The following is a 23711-nucleotide window of genomic DNA, read 5'->3' on the forward strand; positions in this document are numbered from 1 at the left end:
GTTTTGGTGCTGGTGGGGCAATTGAGGAAGCTGTTTCTGTCACAATTTTGGCACAGTTTAAGGAATCTGAACCTGTCCGCATCCCTGGAGAAAGATTTACAAAGCATATTGATGGCACAGATCAAGAAAGAAGAGCTTTAGACATCACTTCCATGGTTTCAGAGTTGCATGCAACAGGCAATGTATGTATTGCTTGCCCTTGCTGCAACATTTGTGCAGCATAAGCGATTGCTTTAAGCTGCATCCCTCCTTAAGTTTATAAGGCATCTGTTGTCTTGTTGTTGGTTTCCACAGCTTTGCACCATCATCTGTGGCCACTCAGAAATTGTTCATGTGTTTGTTATGGATTGGCTTTCCAAATCTATCCAGTAGCCATGTTTCGGACAGCTGCTACTCTTCATTACCTGGTGGCTGCTGCTTATGTCTTTCACTAAGATCATGGCTGAGAATGTCAGCAACTGTTGAAACAATGTTGCGGAGCAACAAGTTGAGTGTTGCTTGGCTTCTGGTCTGTCCCTAACAGAAATGAAATGAATGGCTGTTGTATGACTGACTTATGATGGATGCTGTTTAAATGTTTGTGGAAGCATTCGTGTGAAGACTACTATACCCTCACAGAAGTGGACCACGGTTGTGCTGCAGTGTCGACTATCTTATGTTCTTTGCTTCACTAAGAATGTGAGGGACATTTCATTTTTCCTTGTTGGTGCGATTCATGTTAACAAGCTGAGAGAAAGTTGATTGTTGTTGCTGTCATATTGAGAACTCTGCAGATGAGTGTACGTACTGACCCTTTCATGTGTACACAACTTGCTTCAAGCAGACCGAAGAGCGTGTACACTAGTTTTAAGTGACATGGTCTTTCAGTTCTTCAACAGTCATGAGAAGTTCTGCCACACAGCAATGTCCCCGCCATTCCTACCAAGAAGTATTGTTGCAATCGCAATGTTTGCAGTGCCATTTGGATGTCCCATGGTTTGCCAAGGATTACTGTGACCAAAGATGACATTTTCTGTGGACCACTTTACTTGAAAATGGCCATGTTCAGAAGGACCACAGATGTCTCTGGTGTTTTATCTCAGTGTTAGACTAGAGCTTATTATACGGGTCTCGGTAATTATGCTGATTTTTTGCTGTCCAGCAGTGCCTGTAATATGAATGACAGCTGTGATACAGAAAGATGCCGGTTGTTTTTCGCCCAGGATGGGTATATATACAACATGAGATTTATAACAGGCAATTTTTTTCCCCTTTTCACATTCTGATACTTATTATTTTTCTTCTATGTGAGAGACCTCTCAGGGATATGTTGACGTAGGTTGCCCGGTACTGGCCTTCTTGCATAACTGCATTAGTAATTACAAATTCTATACAATCATTATATATATATCACTATATGTGCAGCCTTTCTCAAAAGGAACAAGACCCCTGCATGCATGAATACAGCTGACCCTGGGATATTCAGTCAGCCTCCTGTTGTGCCCTTGCCCTTCAGAACTTTTCAACACCAAGAGTTTCATGGGTGCAGCATGAAGCAGCTAATGGCGATGTCCTTGAGTGATCGCTTTTGAAAATTCAGTCAATATCTCAAGACTTTGTGCGACTCGGTATTGGACGCATCGAAGCACAGTAGTCTTCCGTCAATTCAACTCCAGTTAAGTCGATCCCAACCGCCACCCATGCATTTCTATGGGCCCAAATTTTCATTACTTTGATTCTAATATTGGCCTTCGTCAGATAACGCAAACTTGACTTGAGCAGTCAGCATGCACGCACCTGATTCCTACGGTGACCCCAACAGCGACCCCTTTAGTGACAGCGTCTATCTCAGCAGAGCTTAGGGGACAGTTGGACACATGTCATGTCCCGTTGAAAACGCCTATTGTTGGCCTACCCAGTAATATTTTCAAGCAATAACTGTAGCTCCGAATGGTGTTTGGTGTTTACCCAGTTCTAATGTGCGCCTTTTTTTTTTTTTTCCTTCCTTCCACGTAAAATTGGCAGAAAATTGCGAATACAGAACTGCCTTCACGGCGTTTGCAAGCTTTACCGCATAACACTGATGTATTGAGGCGAGGCTGACTATTTGAACCTGGCCACCATTGTGCAACACATATTTTTCTTACTGAAAATCGTGAGCACGTTAGGTTTCTACTTAGGACAAATAGAAAGTAATCTCCCATTTGATTTGGGGGCATGTGAGAATCGAGTAAATACTGGCAAGTTAGTCAGTGGCGTATTTTTTGACGTTTATTCTGCATCTTGTTTAATAGTCAAAAGTGATCGCGTCCCTGTAAGTGATCACTCAAGGATGTCGCCCCTGGCTGCATCATAAATAATAAGGTTATCACCCCAGGACTATGCAACACTCATGCTCCTAGTGGCTTTGCTTCTTTTGGCAAGAGCTGTACATTTCTGTTTATAATTTGGAAGAACACAAGGGCAAAAACACACCCAGCATCACTGGCACAATTCAATATCTTTATCTGTTTTCTAATACTAAAGCACATAATGTTAACATTGCAGCCAGCAATGTGTACTTTTGACTTTGCAGGGTGAATTCATTCGTGTGTATCCATAGCTGCGTGTGCATTACTATTTCAACACACACATTGTGCCATTTGTTTACCTTCAATAAAAGGTTGTTGACAGTACCACTCTAGTTGCCTCATTCATTGCAAAGCGAGCAATGCTGATGTGCTTTGTTATTAACAGGTTCAAAGGAAGCCAGTCTAATATATTGCACCATTAGTCATCAAAGCATTTGTTCTTCAAGAAAGGTTGCAAGCTGACCTAGTCATAAATGTAGTGCTTCATAGAAAAATCGCTATCCACATGAGCGGAGCAAACTGCTGCAGAGGGATTTATTTTGGTGCCCTCAAAAAGCAACCGTTCCATTTGAAAAGAAAACATTCAACCTCGCACAGGTAGGAAGCCCAGAACAAACACCAGTGCCTTTCTGGTGCACTCAGCCTACCATTAGAGCTACTCTAAAGGCTAGGAATGGCAGTGGAAAGCCACTAGAATGGGGTGGCAATATTTTCATCTGCAAAAGCAAATGCTTAGCAGCTGTCCTGCTTTGCTCATTAAATTTCCACTCACAGCACTGGTAAAAAAGGGTAGATCACACTCTTTCGCTTGCTTGCTCTTTGGTTGTGCTTGCGCATAAGTTGCATGGTTGCATGCTTGCCAACACTCAGGTGCACAAAGTTTCCTTTGCATCGCCTTTCCTACCCCAGCTGAATTAAAGTCGACTGTAAAATGGCTCTTGTCTTACTTCATCTTCCTCCTCTCCAAGTCTTCATTCTACCCATTTGAGAAGCTATGCAGCAGCTAGCCCAATATCATACCTTACGCTTACCATAATTTGCAAACAACTTTCTGTGGCAATGGAAGAGAAAGCTATGGAGGCAAAGCACACACGAGAGCACTCCCGGAACAAGTCCCACGTTCTCGCCAGTGTATTTCCTTCCACGGCTTAAACTAACGCTGAGATTTTATTTACAACAACAAAATAGACTACCGAGTGTTAATTTGACTCGCTTTTATGCGTTTCTTCTTTTGGTCAAACGTGACGTTGACACTTGTCGAAGCTACACTCATTCGGTATCCCTTCCCAGAAACCTCAAACGCTGCCAGAATACTTGGCGTGGTAACAAATGTGCCGAAGCTCCGCTCCCATAGCTTTCCCTTCACTGCCACACAAAGCTGACCGAGCACACCTTCCCGTATCTTCGGTAATGTTCTGCCACCTGTACAGGCTGTACTTTCTGTAGGCCATGGCAGTGCTAGTAAAAGCGTGCAGCATGCAAGTTTGCCTACGCGCCTGCCATCAAATCATTCCCAACACAGTGCTTTTATGTTTTACAATGTGAGGTGACCAGTTATTACTATATGCAAATGTGAATCTCAGTTTCTCCTGTGCTTGTGCCATTAACTAACAATAACTTCATAATGTGATTGTCGTAGTATGTTATTGGATGAACAAACATTTTGGAGTCGGAGAATACTCACAATGGCACCCCTGTACTCTGGTTTGCCATCGATTGTCTTCATGTTCTGAATTCTGAAACAAAATTTGATGCATGGGTTCAGCAAAAGAAAAACAAGTAAATACAAGTGCAGCATAGACCATGCTGCGAACAACTGCAAGGACCCGATTTAATTCCAGTTTGCGTATAATTACCCACTCCTAAAGGGAACACCTAATTAGTGTTCAACGTGTCATCAATTTCATGGGAAAGAAGTGCTTGATGTGATGTTTTAGGTGGACCGTCTATTGGTGAAAAAATTATTGATGAAGCCTTCGTGTCAAAGGCGAGATGCAAACAGTCACAAAATATCATGTTTCCTTTAACAGTGGTCAGTACTGTGCACGACCACACTGTATACTTCATAGAAGTGCACTGAAAAGAAACACTAAACCAGTTTAGGCTGTTGAAAGAATATCCTTTCAAAAGTCTATTTTCATTCATTTGGCCAACAAAGGACAGGAAAATGGAGAGCCAAACTTTCCTTTCTCTAAATTTCATGCAAACACCGAAGTGCCCATGAGGTCATGGATTTTACACTACGTTGGCACACTTTGCCTGTTTTTATGTAGGAACAGTTCCCATAATTGCCAGGCTTAATCTTTGTTTACTTTCTGGCAAAGCATACCAGTAAATCCAGGTTCATGTTTCCCAAAACTCTGCTGGCCTTTTCTGGAAAAAGATGAGGCAAGTCCAGTATGTAAAGTGAAGGAACTTTACAAGGGCAAAGAGTGCACAACAAAGGGTGGTACAAAATCTGCCTGGTGGCAGGTAATCTAGCCCTTGGTTACAGCATACGAGCCTTGCTCGCCTTGTCTATGACAGATGAGAAAACCTTGCTTAGTGCAATGGGCACTTAAATACACAACCACTCAAGGAGTAGTGACCTGGCAACTTGCAAGAATTCAGTCATTTCTTTTGTTCTTCATTGATTTTTTTTTTTTTCGTTCAATATTTTCATTGGACAATTTTTTTTTTTTTCTGGAACGATTTCAAGGTAACTGTACAGCTTGTTTGCAAGGCAATACACACAGTGCAAAATTGAGGCCTTTCACATTGAGAAAATAAACCCCATGCACGTGAGCAAGCCACCTGTTAGACTATCGGAAAGAGAGACTGAATATTCTTAGGATAGTGTGCCTCTGCTTCACACTAGCTGATGTATTAATGTGTGGGCCCTTCCGTTCCAATCTTGTTCTGTCTTTGCACTCTTACGCCCAAATTCTAGAATGTCCCTCCACTCAACACTCCACTTCGACTCAAGGCAGTTGATGGCCACACCACCCCTCGACAAAAGCGTCACTGTGCTTCAGTGACACTCCGCATCAATTCTTGAGAAGCATAGTGTCTTCTTCAGTCAAAAGGTGGCACTCCGCTCAACTCGGTGGTTCCTGTTAGACAAGGTTTCCGTTAGCCTTATTAATGAACTAGGACCAAAAAGTAAGGAAGCTCTGGTGAAAGCAGTGGAAAAAACTTTAAAAGCTAGACAAATACCAGTCAGTTGGCGACAAAGTAGAATGAATTTAATTTATAAAGGTAAGGGGGAGAAAGATAAAATTCACTCGTATAGACCGTTGACCATTACATCGGCAATATACAGGCTAGCAATGCAGGCAAACAAATTAAAGCTTCAAGCATGGGCAGAGAATAATGGCATTTTGGGAGAACTTCAGAATGGCTTCAGAATAGGTAGGTGTTTAGATGATAACTTATTTGTTCTTACTCAGTGTATTGAAATATCAAAAGTAGGAAGCAGACCATTATATGTGGCCTTTTTAGATATTACAGGAGCCTATGACAACGTAGACCGCAACTTTTTGTGGGATATTCTGGAAGGGGAAGGTTTATGTGACGGTCATCTGCAGCTTTTGCGAGAGCTTTACCTAGAAAATACTGTTTGCGTTGAATGGGAAGGGATGAGGAGCAAGGAGAAAGTTCATATCAACAAGGGACTGAGGCAGAGGTGCCCTTTATCCCCGCTGCCGTTTATGATGTACGTGGTGAGGATGGAGAGGGCGCTAGAAGCAAGTAAGTATTGGGTTTAATCTCTCATACAAACAGGCAGGTACAGTAATAGAGCAGCAACTCCCAGGTTTATTTTATGCGGACGACATTGTGTTGCTCGCTAACAAGCAAAGTGATTTGCAACGTCTGGCTAATATCTGAGGACAGGAAGGCAACAGTTTAGGTTTGAAATTTAGTGTTAGGAAATCAGGTGTTATGGTATTCAATGAAAACAGTGAACAGACAGTGGAGATACAGGGCCAAGAAATACCTCGGGTAACAGAATATAAATACCTTGGTATATGGATAAACGAAGGCAATGGATATATGGAAACACAGGAAAAACGATAACAGTGAAGGGGAAGAGAAATGCAGCCATAATGAAGCACAGAGCGCTATGGGGATACAATAGGTACGAGGTCCTCCGAGGTTGTGGAAAGGTGTGATGGTTCCAGGACTTACTTTTGGAAATGCGGTTGTTTGCTTTAAATCAGGGGTACAATCAGGACTCGATGGGAACCAAAGGTCAGTGGGTCGCCTCACATTGGGCGCTCACGGGAAGACTACAAATGAAGCTGTGCAGGGCGATATGGGCTGGACTAGTTTTGAAGTGAGGGAAGCTCGCAGAAAATTGAGTATGAAGAACGACTGAGGAATACGGAAGAAAGTAAATGGGCTGGGAGAGTGTTGAGGTATCTGTATGGGAAAAACATTGATCCACAGTGGAGGAAAAGAACTAGGAAGCTTACCAGCAAGTGTGCGGCCTGTAGGGTGGGCAACACAGCACAAAGAATGTCAAGTGGAAAGTCAGAGAGGCTGAAATAATCTCATGGGTGGCGGCAATGGAAAAGAAACCTGCCATGAGTAACTACTTAAGAGAAAAAAACGAAATCAGGAAAGAAGCAATTTATGATAACTCAAAGGGAAGCTCATTACTTTTCGTAGCGAGATCAAGATGCCTTAGAACATGCACCTATAAAGCGAGATATAAGAAGGAAGAAAAAGCATGTGCTTGCTGCGGTAAAGCTAGAGAAACTGGAGCCTGTTTTATTAGAATGTGAAGACGTCTACCCAGCGGTCGATTTAGGCACCACTGGCCTCCTTGAAGCCCTTGGGTTCAGCGAGAACAGTGGAAAAGTAAACATGTCCGCACTAGGGATTAGTAAGAGGCGATTGGAGGATTGGTGGAAGAAAAGTAGGAAACAACAAAAAACGGAGATGTACAAAAGCACAGTTCGCAATAGCGTATCAGAAAATTTGTTTGTGGGAGTTCATAGTGTTTTTGTTTTTCTTTTTTTATTGTTTAACGTAGGTAGGACATTAGGCAGTATAATAGCAAGAGCTTGGTGGAGCAACCCACCGCTCCATTCCAAAGGGAACACTCATAACATCCATCCATCTATCCATCCATCCATCCCATGGAGTGGAGGAACAACTTCCAAGTCAAGGATGGTATGAGAATACCGGGGTCAATCCTTCAAACCTCTCTACATTTCCAAGTGACGTTGAAAAGAGCTCTGAAAGAAAACGTGGCTTTTTCATCCGTGAGCCTGAACACGAACCAAACTCATTTTAAAGAATCTCCCTCTCATGGTGATAACATGCACTTGCCAGACATTTGTTGCATACCAATTTATTACCTGAATCTTGCTTTAAACACCGCAAAGTCAATCTGAAGCGGCAACCATTCCCTTCATGCTTACATATTTTGTGTGTGCTGCAAGCGTAAGTACCAGTGTATAACACTATGCCATAAAAAGCTGGGCACACAGTGTGGCATGATATAAACAGTTTGTGAATCCAAGAATAGGACGAATAATGTGAACTCTGTGTTTCCACAGGCCAAGAAATCGGAGCAGGCATTGGCTTCACAGCCTAGCATGAGCTTTCTGTGAAATCTACAGAATAGAAAAAAGTATGTGTACAATTCGACAAGTAGTGGAAGGGTTCTCTTTACAAGTGCAGTAACTTCAGCGTACAGAAGGGTCCACTATTAAAGTGAGCGCTTGAGTGCAGAGTATGTCCAGATTTTCCTCTCTCGCAAGGGTACAGTCGCCTAGACTTACAGCACATAACTTGTGGTTGGTAGCTCTGACTCCTTTCGACACAGCCAAGCAGCGCACTGAAATTGCTTCCGCAGCCACTTGCAGATAGGGCGCCAGCAAAGTGAGAGAGCAACATTCGGGTGTACCCCATGGTGGACCGCACTGTACTTACACTTGGCACAAAGGAAAAGAAGAAGGGACCATGCACAGGCCAACACACCTGGTCTTTGCAATGTCCACGGGCATGGAGGCCGCTGTGGTGATGAGACCACTGATCATGCTGGCAGCGAAGTGGCACATGATGTTGTCGCGGAAGTAACCTGCAACAGAGCGAGCACACACTCAACGTCTGTGCTGGTTCAGTTGTTCTTTAGCTCAGCCACTTGGCAGCAGCCCCTGTAACATTACCTTAAACTTGCAGCAGCACATCAACCAACATTGCGAATTTTTGAAGATCTGGCTAGGGTTCAATGAAATGTGGAGAGTATATTGCTTATGCAATACTGCAGGTCACTACTACAAGTTCTATTCCCCAGGGTTAATCTTAAGGCAAGTTAGGATGGTGCAAGACTTGGGCAGTCGTGTTTTTTTATGCCTTACATTGATGACACAGCATATGCACTAGTGCGGAGTTACTTATCTATATTTTGCTATGTGTTGCAATAGAAACAATTTTTCACGTGACTCTACCACTGTGTATGCCTTCCAGCCTACCTGAAAACTTTAATTTTTGTAGTATAACGAAAGTGTAAATTGAAAAACTAAGGTCTGCAATTAGGATATGAACTTCCTCCCTACCAGCCATCTGAAGTGAAATACACTGTGGATAGCGTGATATCTTTCCTAGATTAAGACTTTGGCTGAAAAACACGAAAGGAGGAAAGCGGCTTGAAAGTTGCACAATTGTCCCATATCCTTTCTGCGAAGCATACTTGCCTGCCTCTTGAAAGATAGCCATTAGAAAATTTACCCACACTTTATATGGCTCGTACTCCCTCCCGCAAGGCAATATTTTCAAGCTTTGCAAAATTACCCAGTAACTTTCTCGTCATAGGGAGCTCACAGCGACATCTGCTTACTTCATCTGAAGAGGCACGAATGGCAAGCTGCTTTGCAGAATCACCACTGTCATGGCAGCAGGTGTTCCTTTTTATGCTGAACATTTTAGTTAAAGAATTGACATATGTAGGCTCCAACCATTTACATACAATGTGCCGACTACCTTTTTAAGTACTCACTTCAGGGCACATGTAATTGCGAAATTGAAGCCAAGGTGTAGAGATGTCATTTTTAACAGAAATCCCAACACTTGCGAGATGTCCATCCACAAAATCTGTTTAAAAATGCCTAGTCATTCCAGTTAGGATTGCACATGATATGACAACACTACTCCTCGACTTCAATTTCGCAGTTACTATAACATGCACCCTAAAGCGAGTAATTGAGAAATTGTAATTAGTGAATTTTTTGTAATTTGCTAATTTATCGTCAAAGCTTTTCTCACTGCTAATGTCCACCTATATAGCCAAGTAGCCTATCTGCAAAAATGGCAGGGGCCTAGACACGACAGTTTCTTTTACAATAAAGTGCTTCGCAAAAAAAAGGAACACTTGGTATGGCTGACAAAGTCGATACTAGCAGACTAATCAATTTCAGTCAATTTCAGCAACAATTCCTGGGGCTTGAAAGTGAGACTACAATTTCTTTTACAACTCGTACATGGACAGAATGACAACATAACAGTCGGCTGTTCCGGCTCTCAGCAACTGTTCAAAGTTGCATTTTCGAAATATTTAATGAAAATAAAGGAAAATCTTAGTGCTGAGCCAGAGCACTAGATCAGTGCTCCAAGTTGTCCAAAATGTCACTTTCACTTAGGACAGAGACATTTTAAGCATGACAATCACCCAACCATTGAACAGGATTGGCACTTTCACTGTGAAAATATACTGCCAGCTCCCATGAGGGTATCATGTCCCTTCATATCTGGTAAACTATAGCAAACTAATACTAATAAAAATTTGATTACATTGTATTTGACCCCACAATGCCTAATGTACCATTTTTGATGTGCTCAATTTGGCACCTTGAAATGATAGGTTAAGATTTAAGTGTGAGAAGCTTAACACAAAATTTGTAGCGTTTCTGACTAGCTAAAGTGTAGTTTCAGTTGTGAATAGCTCAGTAAACTGTGTTAGGCTGCTGAGCACGAGGTCACGGGATCGAATCCCGGCCACGGCGGCCGCATTTCGATGGGGGCGAAATGCGAAAACACCCGTGCACTTAGATTTAGGTGCACGTTAAGGAACCCCAGGTGGTCTAAATTTCCGGAGTCCTCCACTACGGCGTGCCTCATAATCATAAAGTGGTTTTGGCACGTAAAACCCCATATATTATATTACTATTATTATTATATTATTAGCTCAGTAAACTAATTACTCATTAATTGTAGTTGACCATTGTAGTTAACTTGTAACTCGAAAACATTTTGCTGGTTTGTTGTTTTCTTTATATGAATGTGCAGTACTACTCTCTGAGGCCAAAAATAAAGGTGACCAAGTTGTTTTAATTTCCCTTCATGTGGAATGGTGTTATGGTTTTGTGGGGTTAAACAAGAAATAAATGCACTTTGGCAAGCCTTGCATGATTTTTATTACGAAACTCAGTGGCCCCAGCTTTTCACTCTGCTCTTTTGGCTCCCTTTAAGGAAGGTGGCACCCTGTCTGAGTGGTGCTCTTTCTTAAAGTGGGCAGCAGCACCAAACGGAGCGTGACCTCCAAGACTGCTGGCGCATGCTTGTAACATACACAATCCGTCACGGACAAATTGAGTTGCAGAAGAATGGGCCATCTCCCTTGGTTGTGACTTCCTCATCAATTCATTCATTCCCCTTCACAGAACATAACGAACCTTGCAAAGTTTCTATCAGGGCAATCTAACAACACGGGTGGATTCAAAGTTGGCCTTAAGGCATCCCTTTCAAATGGCACTCAAGTGGCGCCTACTGAGTACAGTAAGGGCAATGTCGTCATTGCTGCTGCATTCGCCCGTGTCTGGAGAACTCGTGCCAGCAGCATCGGGGAACATATACGAGGGCACACCTTCCCGAGTGCAGGCTTGCACTAGGACAATGTATAGCAACCAGAGCACACCCAGAGCCTTTACTGCACTGTACTGAAGTGGTGTGGCCTACCAGTTACAGACCTGCCAACCTTAGAATTTCAAAAATACCACTACCGTTGATGCCAAAAAGTACCAAAATATGCCGAAATATACTACGTATGGTATGACTACTGATGATGACTATTTATTAGCGATTCTGTGGCACAAACAAAATGTTTATGAAATTTATCTATAAAACAATGCTATAATGGCGGGCAAAATTTCAGTTGTCACTATACATTAGTTCTATAAGTTAGTGACACTGCTACGAGAGTAATCGAGCTATAAAAGAATTGGTAAGCGACTGTATTTGTATTCCTTTGCAATAAATGTTGTCCTAAAATGGACTCAAATAGACAGTTGTAGAATTATTGGCACAAATACAGTGATCATAAAAATGATTCTAAAAAATTGGGCATTAATTAATAAATTGTTCAATTTCGCAGGTATGCAGTCAAAATTTTGCTTTCACTCACTGCAAGCTCTTGTTCCCTCTGCACATTTCTCACAGTACTCTATGTTACATATCTTAAGTCTTCAAAGAGTTAACATATGACGTTATAGCTGCAGTAGATTTAGAGCGCTATAGGCTTACTCGCTCTTCAAGCACAGGCTGAAAACTGCAGTCACTTGCACTGTTACTATGTATTTAGTTAACATCACCAAATTAATGAATGTGAATGATTGGTCTCTGGGAGTTTCAATGCGCATAATAGCATACCAGAGAGATATTGGCATGGATGTACACTGGAAACTGCATATCAATATGGACCTATACTGGCATCTCGATGTGGGTCATCTCTTTTATCCAAGTACAGAAGGCATTGCCCACAGACATTAACTGCCACAAGCAGGACTTTCCTACAGCACTGAATTAAGCAAAATATTGTATTAACTGGAACAGAAATATAACAGAATTCTACTATATTTGCTTTCATCTAACACACAAGAACTTGTATCAAAAAAAAAATTTTGAATCTGAGAATGTTTTTGGTCACAATTACTGCTTTGTTAAGTTTACCTTCTGCCTTGTTTCTATAGAAGCTGAGTCAGCACAATTTGTCTCCACCAGTTCTCCCGAACCCCATATGTTAAAGCATGAACATGATGCATAATTCCATTTGCAGTGGTGTATCATGAGAACCAGCCACCTGGCAGCTTTTCTCTGCCAGTTTACCTGAGTTGAGTAGAAGTTGCTTGGCTTGAGAATACGAGGCCAGCTGGGCAGCATTCACAACCATGGCTCGGCCAATTGTTGGTACGCATCCCTATGGGAGAGCACCAGGCATGGAATGAGCATGTTCTCAGAGGAAGCGCCATGCCCAAAGGAGTAACCATGTCTACTTCAACAGTCAGACAATCAAATGTAGTGCAAGGTTGTAGTATGTTTGGACATTTGTCAAGATTTTTTAATGCGATTAACACTCTTTCAAAACTTCACATGCCTTTTGAGGACTCTCTCTCTCTCTCTCTCTCTTGTTGATTCCATTTCAGTTTCAGCATTGCCATGCGTGTATCACTTGTTGCTTTCGATTGTCCATAACATGCTACACAATCTATACTAATATTTTCCCATCACTTAACAATTGGCAACGAGGGTGAAGTAGCTATGTTTTGGTAACCGTCGAAAAATATGGTTTTGGATTACACAGACATTGTGGGCACACTGCTAGGTAGCGCAGCATGACCAGAGGGAAGCGTCAGAGAGGAGCCAGGCTTCCGTACACAGCTCATACAGGGCACGTTTAAGCTGTGGCAATATGATGTGTCGCTACAATGTTTGAATGCTAATTCAAATAACGTCAAGAGTCATCGGGAGATGGGTCTTGCTCAAATTTTTTTGTCTTTTCTCTCTGTGCCAGCTGTCAGTGCACAAGTGCATGCTCTCATGACAGCCTCCGGTTTCTCTTACCCTCCACAGCGTAAGCACTCCTTCTTCCTTTGACATCCGAACAAGTGCATCAAACACGTTCTTGTAGTTCCTGCGCTCAGCTGGTGGTAACCTGTTGAGAGGAAGACGAGTATATATGTACTACTACCTTTTCTTGTAGCACCCAGTCATCAGGAACGACTCTGAGTACCAAAGGGTTTCATCCTCAGTATTCTAAGCCATTCTTCTTCTATTCATTCTCTGAATACTAGTATATGGATCATTCCATGCCAAACACTAGACAACATTGTTGGGTCCTGCAAGGTTTATGGTGAAATTTGTAGCGTGCACAATAGACAAGTTGTGTGCTGCAGTTTATTCCTGGAAGGTGTTTATGTGTATGACGCACGCAAAGTTAAAGCAAACTTCAAATTTCATAAAGTGAGCAAATTCAATTTATCTGAGAAAAATCTTGGCTCCACATCACAGCTTAGAAAATGTCTCTCCAGAGTATTTTGCATAAAAAAAAAATTTTTACCTGATGAGATCAATTCTAATATTACGGTCCATGGTAGTAACAATAATATAAATGAATGCTCAAGCATTTGTTTTCTGAGTCGAGTCTGCACAGCTGCTGCTGTGACCAATGGACGCCAGCAGTGTACCTCAGAGACATGGTCGGCACGCATGTTACGGACAGTGCTTGAACATTTCCTCAATGTGGCCACTACCGCAAGTACTACCTCTTGTTCGTGAAGCGAGCGCTGATGTTAGACCATGTGACATGTTTCGGCGGAGTATGTAATGATTTAAGGTTGGGGGGATGTGGGGGTGCTCGACTGTCATGCATCCCCTGATATTGTTTTCCCCGCATGACTCTCACGTCTCCTGTAATCCAGCTTCTCCGCGTAGCTCAGTGCCGGCGGAGGTCGGTGTGGTTGCAGTGTATTACGAGAGATGGCATGAGTGTTCGGCTAACGCCACCTGATGGTGGGGTTACTCGGGCACAGATAGGTGTGGGCACTCCTTCTTTGGCTCAGGATAGGCAAGTGGCGTGGACGATCCATGCGCTGCGAGATCGCCTCACGAGGCCTATGAGCAGGACATCAGAATGGACAAACACAATCGTTCGAACGCACCACTGTTCGCATGACCCTACACACGAACAATCAGGCATTGATGTCCAGCATGGGGTGAACATATGCACTCGCTATCTGGTCGTGGTGAGTTGGACTTCCTAGACTTGTTGCGCACCCATCAGCATGTTCTGTGGATAGCAATTAGATTGGCAGGCATTAGTGTATGAAAGGTGCAATAAATGCCCTTATGACTGTCTGCACTAGTGTGTCTTCGTTCCCTTGGCCCAAGAGCATGGGTGAGACCCCACAACACACCAGATGCAACTTCATTGAAAGGAGGTTCGTTTCAATGAAGTTGCATCTGGCACATTGCCGGCACGTGGCTTCACCATAGATTTAGTTTTTCCTAACTATTACACTGACGCAAGGCAGGACGAACGATGACCTAGACCAGCAATTGGTGCAAAATGCATGACAATGTGCAGTCATTGCAAAGCAAGAAATGGCATGAAACATGTGACTACCTATACAGCGTGTGCCCCGCTGATGCATGGGACACTGGACATGGAACACCTTGTGCATTTAAGTCATGACGTGAATTGTGCTGTTTAACGTACAGCCTGTTTTCCTGCTCCAGGAAAGGGGATTTCATTTTCCCTAGTTGATTCAGAGCATGTTCGGACTTTCCATTAGCTGCGTTGAATTGGTGCGCTCTTTAGTGGACCACTGTCTCTAGCTTCGCTGTTGTCGTGAAGACTTCTTTTTTTACCACATGGTTTGCCATAACACGTATCATAGTTAAATAAAGGCCTGCATATTTTTGTATTTCTTTTGGTAAAATTGAATTTCTGAAATCCTAGTGCAATGCATGCAATCAAAGCAATTGCTTGAGGATTCATGTATAAACACTTCACAATAACCAGTAAAATTGACCAACAGTCAATGTTTAGTTACTCTCTTGCACAGATATGTAAACGTTTCACTGTAAAGCAGTAAGAGTGTACGTGCTACCCGTGCTCACCTTCCATCTGCAGTCATTCGAATGAGAGAGATTTCGGCGGGCGTGCCACAGAAGGCTCCCACTGCACCAGCCATCATTCCAATTGATGCCTTGACCAGGAAGCCCGGCGGCTTGCCTTCCTTACTGCAAGCAAAAAAAATCGAGTCACTAAGTACCACTTATCAGAGAGACTGTGTGCTGCTACGAGTATCTGGCAGTCAAGATCATGCTGTTATGGACGACAACACAGCATGCAAGTTTCTGATGCCTTCACTTCAACAAGCGTGTGCTATACAGTTGTCTTCTATTTTCCAGAGGTACAGTTATGGAAGTCTCGGAAGTTTCTGTCAAGTCGAAGCTTTATTTATCTGAAATAACTTTTGGCAATGATCTGCAGCTTCACACTAAAGAAACAGCATTTTGCAAATGATACCCTCTTAGGCATGCATTGTTGGTATTCTCATGGCATTGTAGCATAACTGCTATCTGGGCAAATTAGTACTATATGTTCAGCTTAGGAAAAAAGCACTAACAGTCTAAGGTTGAGAAGGCAGACGGACAGGGACGCTTATGCATTACATGGTAAACGCAGGACAATTCTCTATTTATCAAAGCAACAAACAGGGCTAGTTGGTCCATGTTCATTTTTTCTTAAGCTATGTTTTAACAGGGAAACAAAACAAATGAAAAGGTATGATACAACCTATTGTATAAGAGGGCAAACTACCAACAAATTTTATTCAAGCAAAGCGAATGTTTATATAAGGTGATAGGTGGATGAGTTCTATCTTCCATTTCTATGTTTCTGCCTCCTCCTTTCTGAAGAATAGGTAGGCGTTGTGCCCCTTCCGGTGGCAGTTGTCAGCCTGCTCCTCGCTTTTCCTTTCGTGTCAAATGTGTGTATGTTTTAAAACAAATAAATAATATAAGCGGCTGACTTGGGCAGCTACATCAGAAAAACCAGACAAATGAAGAGAAAAAGAAGAATGTGAGTCGTAAGAAAATGTGAAATCCTTTGTCAATCAAAGGGATGCGACAACATCTGTTGGCCAGTGATGCGGATGCTCTTGATGGTTCAGAGGTTCATTCGTCTGTTAAAAAAATAAATCTCGATGTCTGAGAGCAGAATCAAAAGAGTGCTTACGCACGTCTTTCTGTTTTGACATCATGATCTCTCTCTTTCTAGCTGGCTTTTCATGCTCACAACCACCTCTGTTTCTTTCTAGCAGTTGCACTGTTTGCGGGGTGCAGCCAAGTTGCTGGGTGCAGTCAGCTCCACTCGGCAACTTGGCCCACAGAACAGACCGAGGGCTGCGTCAGTGAAAAGCTACGCAAACACAGGCACACATGCCAGCAGCTGACTGCACCCAACAACATGGCTGTGCACTGGGAAAACCATGAATGCTCCATTTCAGTTTCAGGACTGGCCAGGGTGACCGCCCAAGTCCAGGCCAAAAATCCTATAGCACTTTTAACAAAGGCCTAAACAATGTAGCAGTGTGGCTTGTCTACAGATAGCCCAGAACAAATAGAATATTTCGTCCAGAGGGTTTGCACAGATGTCTCACTCATCTGGGTTCAAAATTCACTTCATACATCACCTCGCACACTTGTTCTGAGGCGTGATAAAATTTGTAAACATTATGTGATGAAAGTCCAAAGCTGGTTGCCATTACTATGCTATCTTGTCGCTATGCAATAATGAGTATAGCTTATTATGTTTTCTTTTTCTTTTGCAATAGGAGCTACAAATCGAAATTTGTAATGCAGTCCTGGCTGCCTCACAATTCTACCATCTTAGGGCAGGGTGGGAATACACATCAAATTACCATTTCTGGAGAGTTACAACAAAAAGCGTGAATGGCACCAAACCCCAAAATGCATAACAAGCGAATGAAGAACACTGAATGAAACTTGGCTAAAACAAAGAGTCTAAATCCATTCATAATAAGCAGAGCTTGTTGCCTTGGCAGTGTCAGTCAGGACAAATGCAAATGGTAAACTATTCTTTTAATTTGCAAACAGCAGTTGTAAGCAAGGAAATCGGCCGATTGTCTTCGCTCATTGATATGTCCCAGCTACATTCAGGTATGGCACAATGTGATGTAAAAATAAATATGCAACACGGGGTTGAACCACAAACTTGCTTTTTCAGGCTGAGCATTCTAACCAGTATGCCAAAGCCATTTCGAGTAAGCTGGCAGATAATGCTTGCCCTGGGCACCGACACATGTTTTCTGTCGGGCTCGTCTGACGCGCTGTCACCACAAGGCCAACCATTCTGTTGTACGCTTATTGGGATATAGTGATCTGACTTGACTTCGCTCAAGAAACAGCACACGCCCACTCCAAGTAGTTGGTCAGGTGGAACTCATTAGCCCTGCCCCCATGTGCCCATCATGCAGTGATGAAGAGGCAATAGGTCACTTCTTATTATGCCGCCTCGTGTAATTTTACAGCAAAGCTGTCAGCCTCTAGTTGGGCTTCATTTTTAATATCATTTTTCGTGTCAGTGTCTGCTACCAAAAATGTGGGCCCATCCCGGCAGCAGTGCAGGGCCAGGAGCAGTGGCTCATACCCCTGAAAGGCAGAGGCTTCAAGCACTCAGCGAAGCAAAGCGAACAGCACATACATTCTTTGAAAACATGCATACAACATACAGAAGAACATACACTTCAATAAAAAACACGCACAAAACAAGCATCCAAACCACATAATTGATGATAAGGCACTCCTGATAAAAATGCAAAGCACGTAGCACTCCCTGCGTACATTTCCCAGTAAAGATTACTGTTGCACGCAAGCTGCCATGGCAACGGAAGCTTGTGATGTGCAGTGTGATTTTCCTAGCCTTTGATATATAAAAGACCCAAACTAGCAACTGATTTCAATGTTGCTAGTTGCACTGCTATGGGCGGCGGCGTGCTGTCAAAATCGTCATTATTCTCATTACCCTAAAGCAATAAGGCATTGCATACATCCCTCAGCAGTTGTAGTGGTGGTTTTCGACAGCTCCGCTGGACATCTACTTTCGCAAGTCCGGCGTGGAGAGTCAATGTTTATACAAATAATTATTTTAGAAGTAGAGTTTCGTTGTGCAGACCTGAATTTCTTTAATTTCTAATATTCTGTCTTTTTGGAGCCTGTTCCATTGGAAATTGTCATAGGGATGTCTGTGTAGTCACTAATAAATTTCTATTTTATTCAAGATGATTTCCTCACTAAATTATCAGAGCTTTACATTATTTTACTTTTTTCATAATCATCTCAAAATAATTCTTTATTTTCTTTTTCTTTTTTTTAGACTTCCCTCATTATCTTTCTTGGCCTCTATCCTTTCTATCCGAATCTGGGCCAATACCCCATGGTGGGTGTGAGCCATATTTAGAAGAGAACCAACCAACCAAAGGCCACCTCACAGCGAGCTTGCCAACCATACGTGCCGTGCACGTCCTGCTTCCAACTGGATAACAGCTTAAACAGCACACACCTGTTATTGCATTCAAGCTGCAGGTTTCCTCAAACGACAGCGAAGCCTATTGGCATTGCCTAAAGATTTTCAGGAGTCCCTTGGAGTTCTCTCAACTATTTCCAGGCGTGCAGCAGCATTGTTCTCAAGATCACATGGGATTCCCCAAATGTATCAAGGACTTGGGGACTCATGATTACTGTTTGCAGTGATTGAATTTATGGGACTCCAAGAGATACTAGAGTCTGGCAAGTTTTTTTCTTTTTTCCCTGATGTTCTTTGAGAAATAGGAGATAAGGGAGAAAATAAAACACAGTGTTGCTCTACACACGCTGTCAGAAGCTGTGACGCAGGAGCCTCGCGAAATTGCCCCGCACATGAAGACAGCCTGCTGCACACTACTGCTGTCTTCAGGTTGTGTAGTTATTTGCTTTTCTTTTTTTCAGTTTGTTCAGAAAAGTACATTTCCCCATAAGGCATTATAGTAAGGGTGCGTGATTTTTATTAAACAATGTACAAATAATGATAAAATGTGCGCTATAACACAGAAGTACAATACACGTCGAAGTTGGTGCAAGAAACGGGAAAAAAAAATTATTTTAAAGGTATTTGGGGTGCATTCTGCTGGTGATTTCATGTTGCCGATTACTGCATATATTGTCGGAGAGACATCGTACCAGAAACAGCAGCAATGAAATCGCTGTAGTTTATCCCTTTCATTTGCGTCTCAGAAGGGGAGGATGACAACTTTAGGATTAGAGATGTGTGGCACTAATGTTCACAGAACTCGTAGCTGTGCTCAGCAATAGAACATGCACATCAGTTTTGGATGAATTGCACTTTTCCAATGATACTGCATTAGACTTATGAGAATCCACAGGTCCCTCTTTACTTGCGTGTTGCAGCTAGCATGCTTGCATGCCGCCTGCTGCTCTCTCTTGTTTCACTCTGCAGTAATTACACATGCTGTTCTCCCAAGAAGTACATGCTTTTGACTTCATCTATCCAATGTATACAGCTGCTTGACATGCTTTTGTGATGCTTGAACATTAAAAAGTAGGTTGAATTAACTGACATAGAATTAATGAAAGCCAAATGTATGAAAATTAGATTTACTTTCCAGGAGCACATCTCTTTTCAAATCACGGTTGAATTGGCTGAAGTAAACTAAAAAAAATATGCTGTGTGTTTACTTTTCAGTTCAAGCAGACTTTTTTTAAATTTCGTGGGGCAAATAGCACAATTTGGCCTCTTCAGGTGGATTACCTGAGAAGGCAGACATTACTCACATGACAATTTGAAATGTTCAGGTAGCTAGTTAAAATATTCACCAAATAAATTTTTAATTACTCACTTTAGGACACTAGCTGAAACTATGAAAAAGAAGCTAAGTAGTAGTTGATTCACATCGGCTTAGCAGAAACCATAAGACTGGCATCCTTTTTGAGATATTAATCCCCAAAATCTACTTCAACATACATTGGCGTTCCAGTTAACAGTTTCCCAGAAGCCTCCTTTAAGCAGTTGTGGACAATTTTAACCGGAACCTCAATGCACATTTTAGCAGATTTTGGGGATGAGTATGTGGAGAGTTATGTCAGTCTCTGGTTTTCAGCTAAGCAGACACAAGCTCACCACTGCTCAACTTCAATTTCACAATTTTGACATGTTCCCTAAATTAAATAATCAAATAGTTAATTGGTGAATCTCTCTCAGTAACGAGCTACCTGATCATTGCAATTTTTCATAGAAGTAATTCCTGCCTCTTCCAGAAATCTACCTGCAAAGATGTAACAGCGCTGTTGGCCACAGGCAACGTTTTTTTTTTAAATTTGGTCGAAAGGAAAAGAGAAAGAAAACAGGTGGCAAAACACAAACCTTTCACCAGCCAAGAAGTGGCTCAAGATTCAATTTTGAGACCTTCTCTCTTCAGATCATACTTCACTGACTTTCCAAATCCACAAGTGTCTTGTTTTCACTGTATTCTCATGACACTATATGTCTTAAATATTTAATTAATGTTGGTACTTAGTTTCATAACTATAGACTTTAGCAAAAAAAGAAAAGAATGTAAAGTGTTTTATTCCCATCAGAGAAATTTACCCCTGCTGCGTTGTGCTGCTGCCTTGACTACTTGCAGTCTTTTTATGCTGAATTGCCTTTATCTGATATTTTAACATCACATTTCTCATACGTAATAAGAAAGGGGCTGCCTTGCAAGGACTCTCATAAAAGCATCTCTTTATTTATTTCATAGACCTCATATTCTGCTTTATGATGCTTTTATTTATGGTTACATCGGCTATACCATAACTGGTTATTAGTAGCACTTATCACTGTTGCATAATGTCTGCTCCACACATCAGGCTCTATGCTTTATTGCCTGTGGTGGTTTATGCTGCAGTAGGAATGGCCATAAGAATTGTAACTTATCAGCAAATAATTTACTTGCATTTGACTTCGGCACTGTGCTTTACAAGCTACTATCTATAGTTCCTAATGTTCATTTTAATGACCTGAATTTTCAGAAAGAACGCTATACTCAATTTGCTCAGAACTTTTTTTTCGGACACATACACCAACAACAGCAAAGATAGATGTTCATTTTTCACAACGTAAGCCACATTTCTCCATACCATGCAAAATTATCTGTGTCTCTTTCTGCGCTTCAGACATTATTGAAACCACTGTCTGGATTACTAACACTTTGAAGTATGCATCTTTCACTGCTTCATACCCAATATATCACTCATTATTATGTAATCATGCAACATACATCATGTTGTTCTTGCAACTACGTTTTGACACTCGTGCCTTGAGAGCATATCTAGTTTGACCTCGTTAGCGGTGTAGTTGCAGGAAATCCAAAGCCTGACATACTTATAGGGGCCCTGAACCACCCCTCGGGCTTGGTGAAATAACACAGTCCACGGATAGCATACGCTGCTGAGAACATCTCAGCCAAGTTTTGCTTTCATACGTGATGCGAGGAGCTTGCAAGCGAATCGCGAAGTCAGCTTTCCCTCAAACACTCTCTTTTCAACAGAAGGCCCTGTCCAAACTCTCTTCTAGATGCCCTATTTCATCATCAGACGCACTATTTTGCCATTCCACTAGACGGCTGCTATTGGTCGATAGCTGACATCTAGCTGTGGTCAGCTAAATGGCGTAGATCCCGCCGCCACCGCAGGGTGCCGCCACGAGTCCACTGGCTAAGCACACTGCGGCTCGCTGAGGACAACCGCGTTTGGCTTAACGTTTGGTGCATCGTAAGCACCAAAGGCGGAAGTTGTAGCATCTACATTAACATCCAAAATGAAATTTGAACTGTGCCCCACGGTGACAATTAGAAGGTGGAGCATTGTGGGCATGCCCCACTGTGCCACAGCCTTCGCAGTGCAAGGAACGAGAGAAGGAACGGGAGCACAGCGGAGGCCGTGTTTGACTGCCAATAACTCCGCTGCTGCTGAACGCATTGAAGTACTTTTTGCGGCAAAGTATATCCGAAATTGCCTATTTTCACTTAAAATGCCTTTCTCCACTTCGATAAAAAGTGGTTCAGGGCCCTTTTACAGGGGCAATGATGGCTTATTTGGCTGTCAGTCGTACACGCAACAGAGGGATGTGTTGACATGATGTAAAACAATGAGGAAGAAAACTAAGAAAAGTAAAAATGACCAGCGGCACTACCATACAATCAAATGAACACATGGTTCATGGGGTCAATACTTGGGGCACCACACCACAGTTAGCCTTTTTCTTCACACAACTTTGCTGCATGTTCTGGTCTATTTATACCTTTCTTTATTACGTACAGAGTATCCCCACTTATTCTATGTATATTATCTGTAACCTTATATGTAGCAGCAAAATAAAGCCAGATGTGGCCACGTGCTTACTTTCTCAACCCAGCTAGCTGAAAACAGAAATTTTGGGTCAGAAATGCAATTTCTTTTATGGACTATTAATGCAAAACAGTTGGCACTCTGAGCGATGGAAGGCGCCAGCTTTATTCATTGCTGCTACTGCGATGTCTAATATTCAAGATGCAGCAGAATGTGCATGCCAATCTGTGCACAGTGACGAAATTGAGCTCAATTACTAATTACTAATCTGTGCAAAGTGTTGTCAGCAAATGGATGCTGGCACACTTTCTATTGCAAATAATTGTACAGCACAGAGAAGCATACAGTAAGATATGTGCAAAAAAATCCTGCTGAGTTCAGTCAGGGTAAAATTTACAGACAGAGTTGTACTTGACCATCAGCAAAACTTTTTATCAGGGTTAGTCCACCATAATTATGGGACTACCACTTTCACACTCGCACTAAGAACCCAAAGCTGGTGAAAGTTTCACATTTTGGCTAAGAGCCAATGACTTTAACATGCAGTTTTAAAAAAATATATAATAATAATAATCATCAGCCTGGTAACGCCCACTGCAGGGCAAAGGCCTCTCCCATACTTCTCCAACTACCCCGGTCATGTACTAATTGTGGCCATGTCATCCCTGCAAACTTCTTAATCTCATCCGCTCACCTAACTTTCTGCCACACTCTGCTACGCTTCCCTTCCCTTGGAATCCAGTCCGTAACCCTTAATGGCCATCGGCTATCTTCCCTCCTCATTACATGTCCTGCCCATGCCCGTTTCTTTTTCTTGATTTCAACTAAGATGTCATTAACTCGGATTTGTTCCCTCACCCAATCTGCTCTTTTCTTATCCCTTAACGTTACACCCATCATTCTTCTTTCCATAGCTCATTGCGTCGTCCTCAATTTAAGCAGAACCCTTTTTGTAAGCCTCCAGGTTTCTGCCCCATAAGTGAGTACTGGTAAGACACAGCTGTTATATACTTTTCTCTTGAGGAATAGTAGCAACCTGCTGTTCATGATTTGAGAATGCCTGCCAAACGCACCCCAGCCCATTCTTATTCTTCTGATTATTTCAGTCTCATGATCCGGATCCGCAGTCACTACCTGTCCTAAGTAGATGTATTCCCTTACCACTTCCAGTGCCTCGCTACCTATCGTAAACTACTGTTCTCTTCC

General features: G+C 42.3%; 1 protein-coding gene across 1 annotated transcript in view; it reads right to left on the bottom strand.

Moving 5' to 3' along the window:
• Positions 1 to 23711, bottom strand: part of LOC126539026 (mitochondrial 2-oxoglutarate/malate carrier protein) — a 34684-nt gene that overhangs the window by 2870 nt on the left and 8103 nt on the right. The window contains exons 5-9 of the mRNA XM_050185724.3: positions 15213 to 15335; positions 13155 to 13245; positions 12420 to 12510; positions 8301 to 8400; positions 4015 to 4066 (exon numbers count right to left, since the gene is read on the bottom strand). Coding sequence (XP_050041681.1) covers positions 4015 to 4066; positions 8301 to 8400; positions 12420 to 12510; positions 13155 to 13245; positions 15213 to 15335 — 457 coding nt within the window. The remainder of the gene's footprint in view (positions 1 to 4014; positions 4067 to 8300; positions 8401 to 12419; positions 12511 to 13154; positions 13246 to 15212; positions 15336 to 23711) is intronic.

This window comes from Dermacentor andersoni, chromosome 3 (genome assembly GCF_023375885.2).
Source record: "Dermacentor andersoni chromosome 3, qqDerAnde1_hic_scaffold, whole genome shotgun sequence".
In the NCBI taxonomy this organism is placed as follows: Eukaryota; Metazoa; Arthropoda; class Arachnida; order Ixodida; family Ixodidae; genus Dermacentor; species Dermacentor andersoni.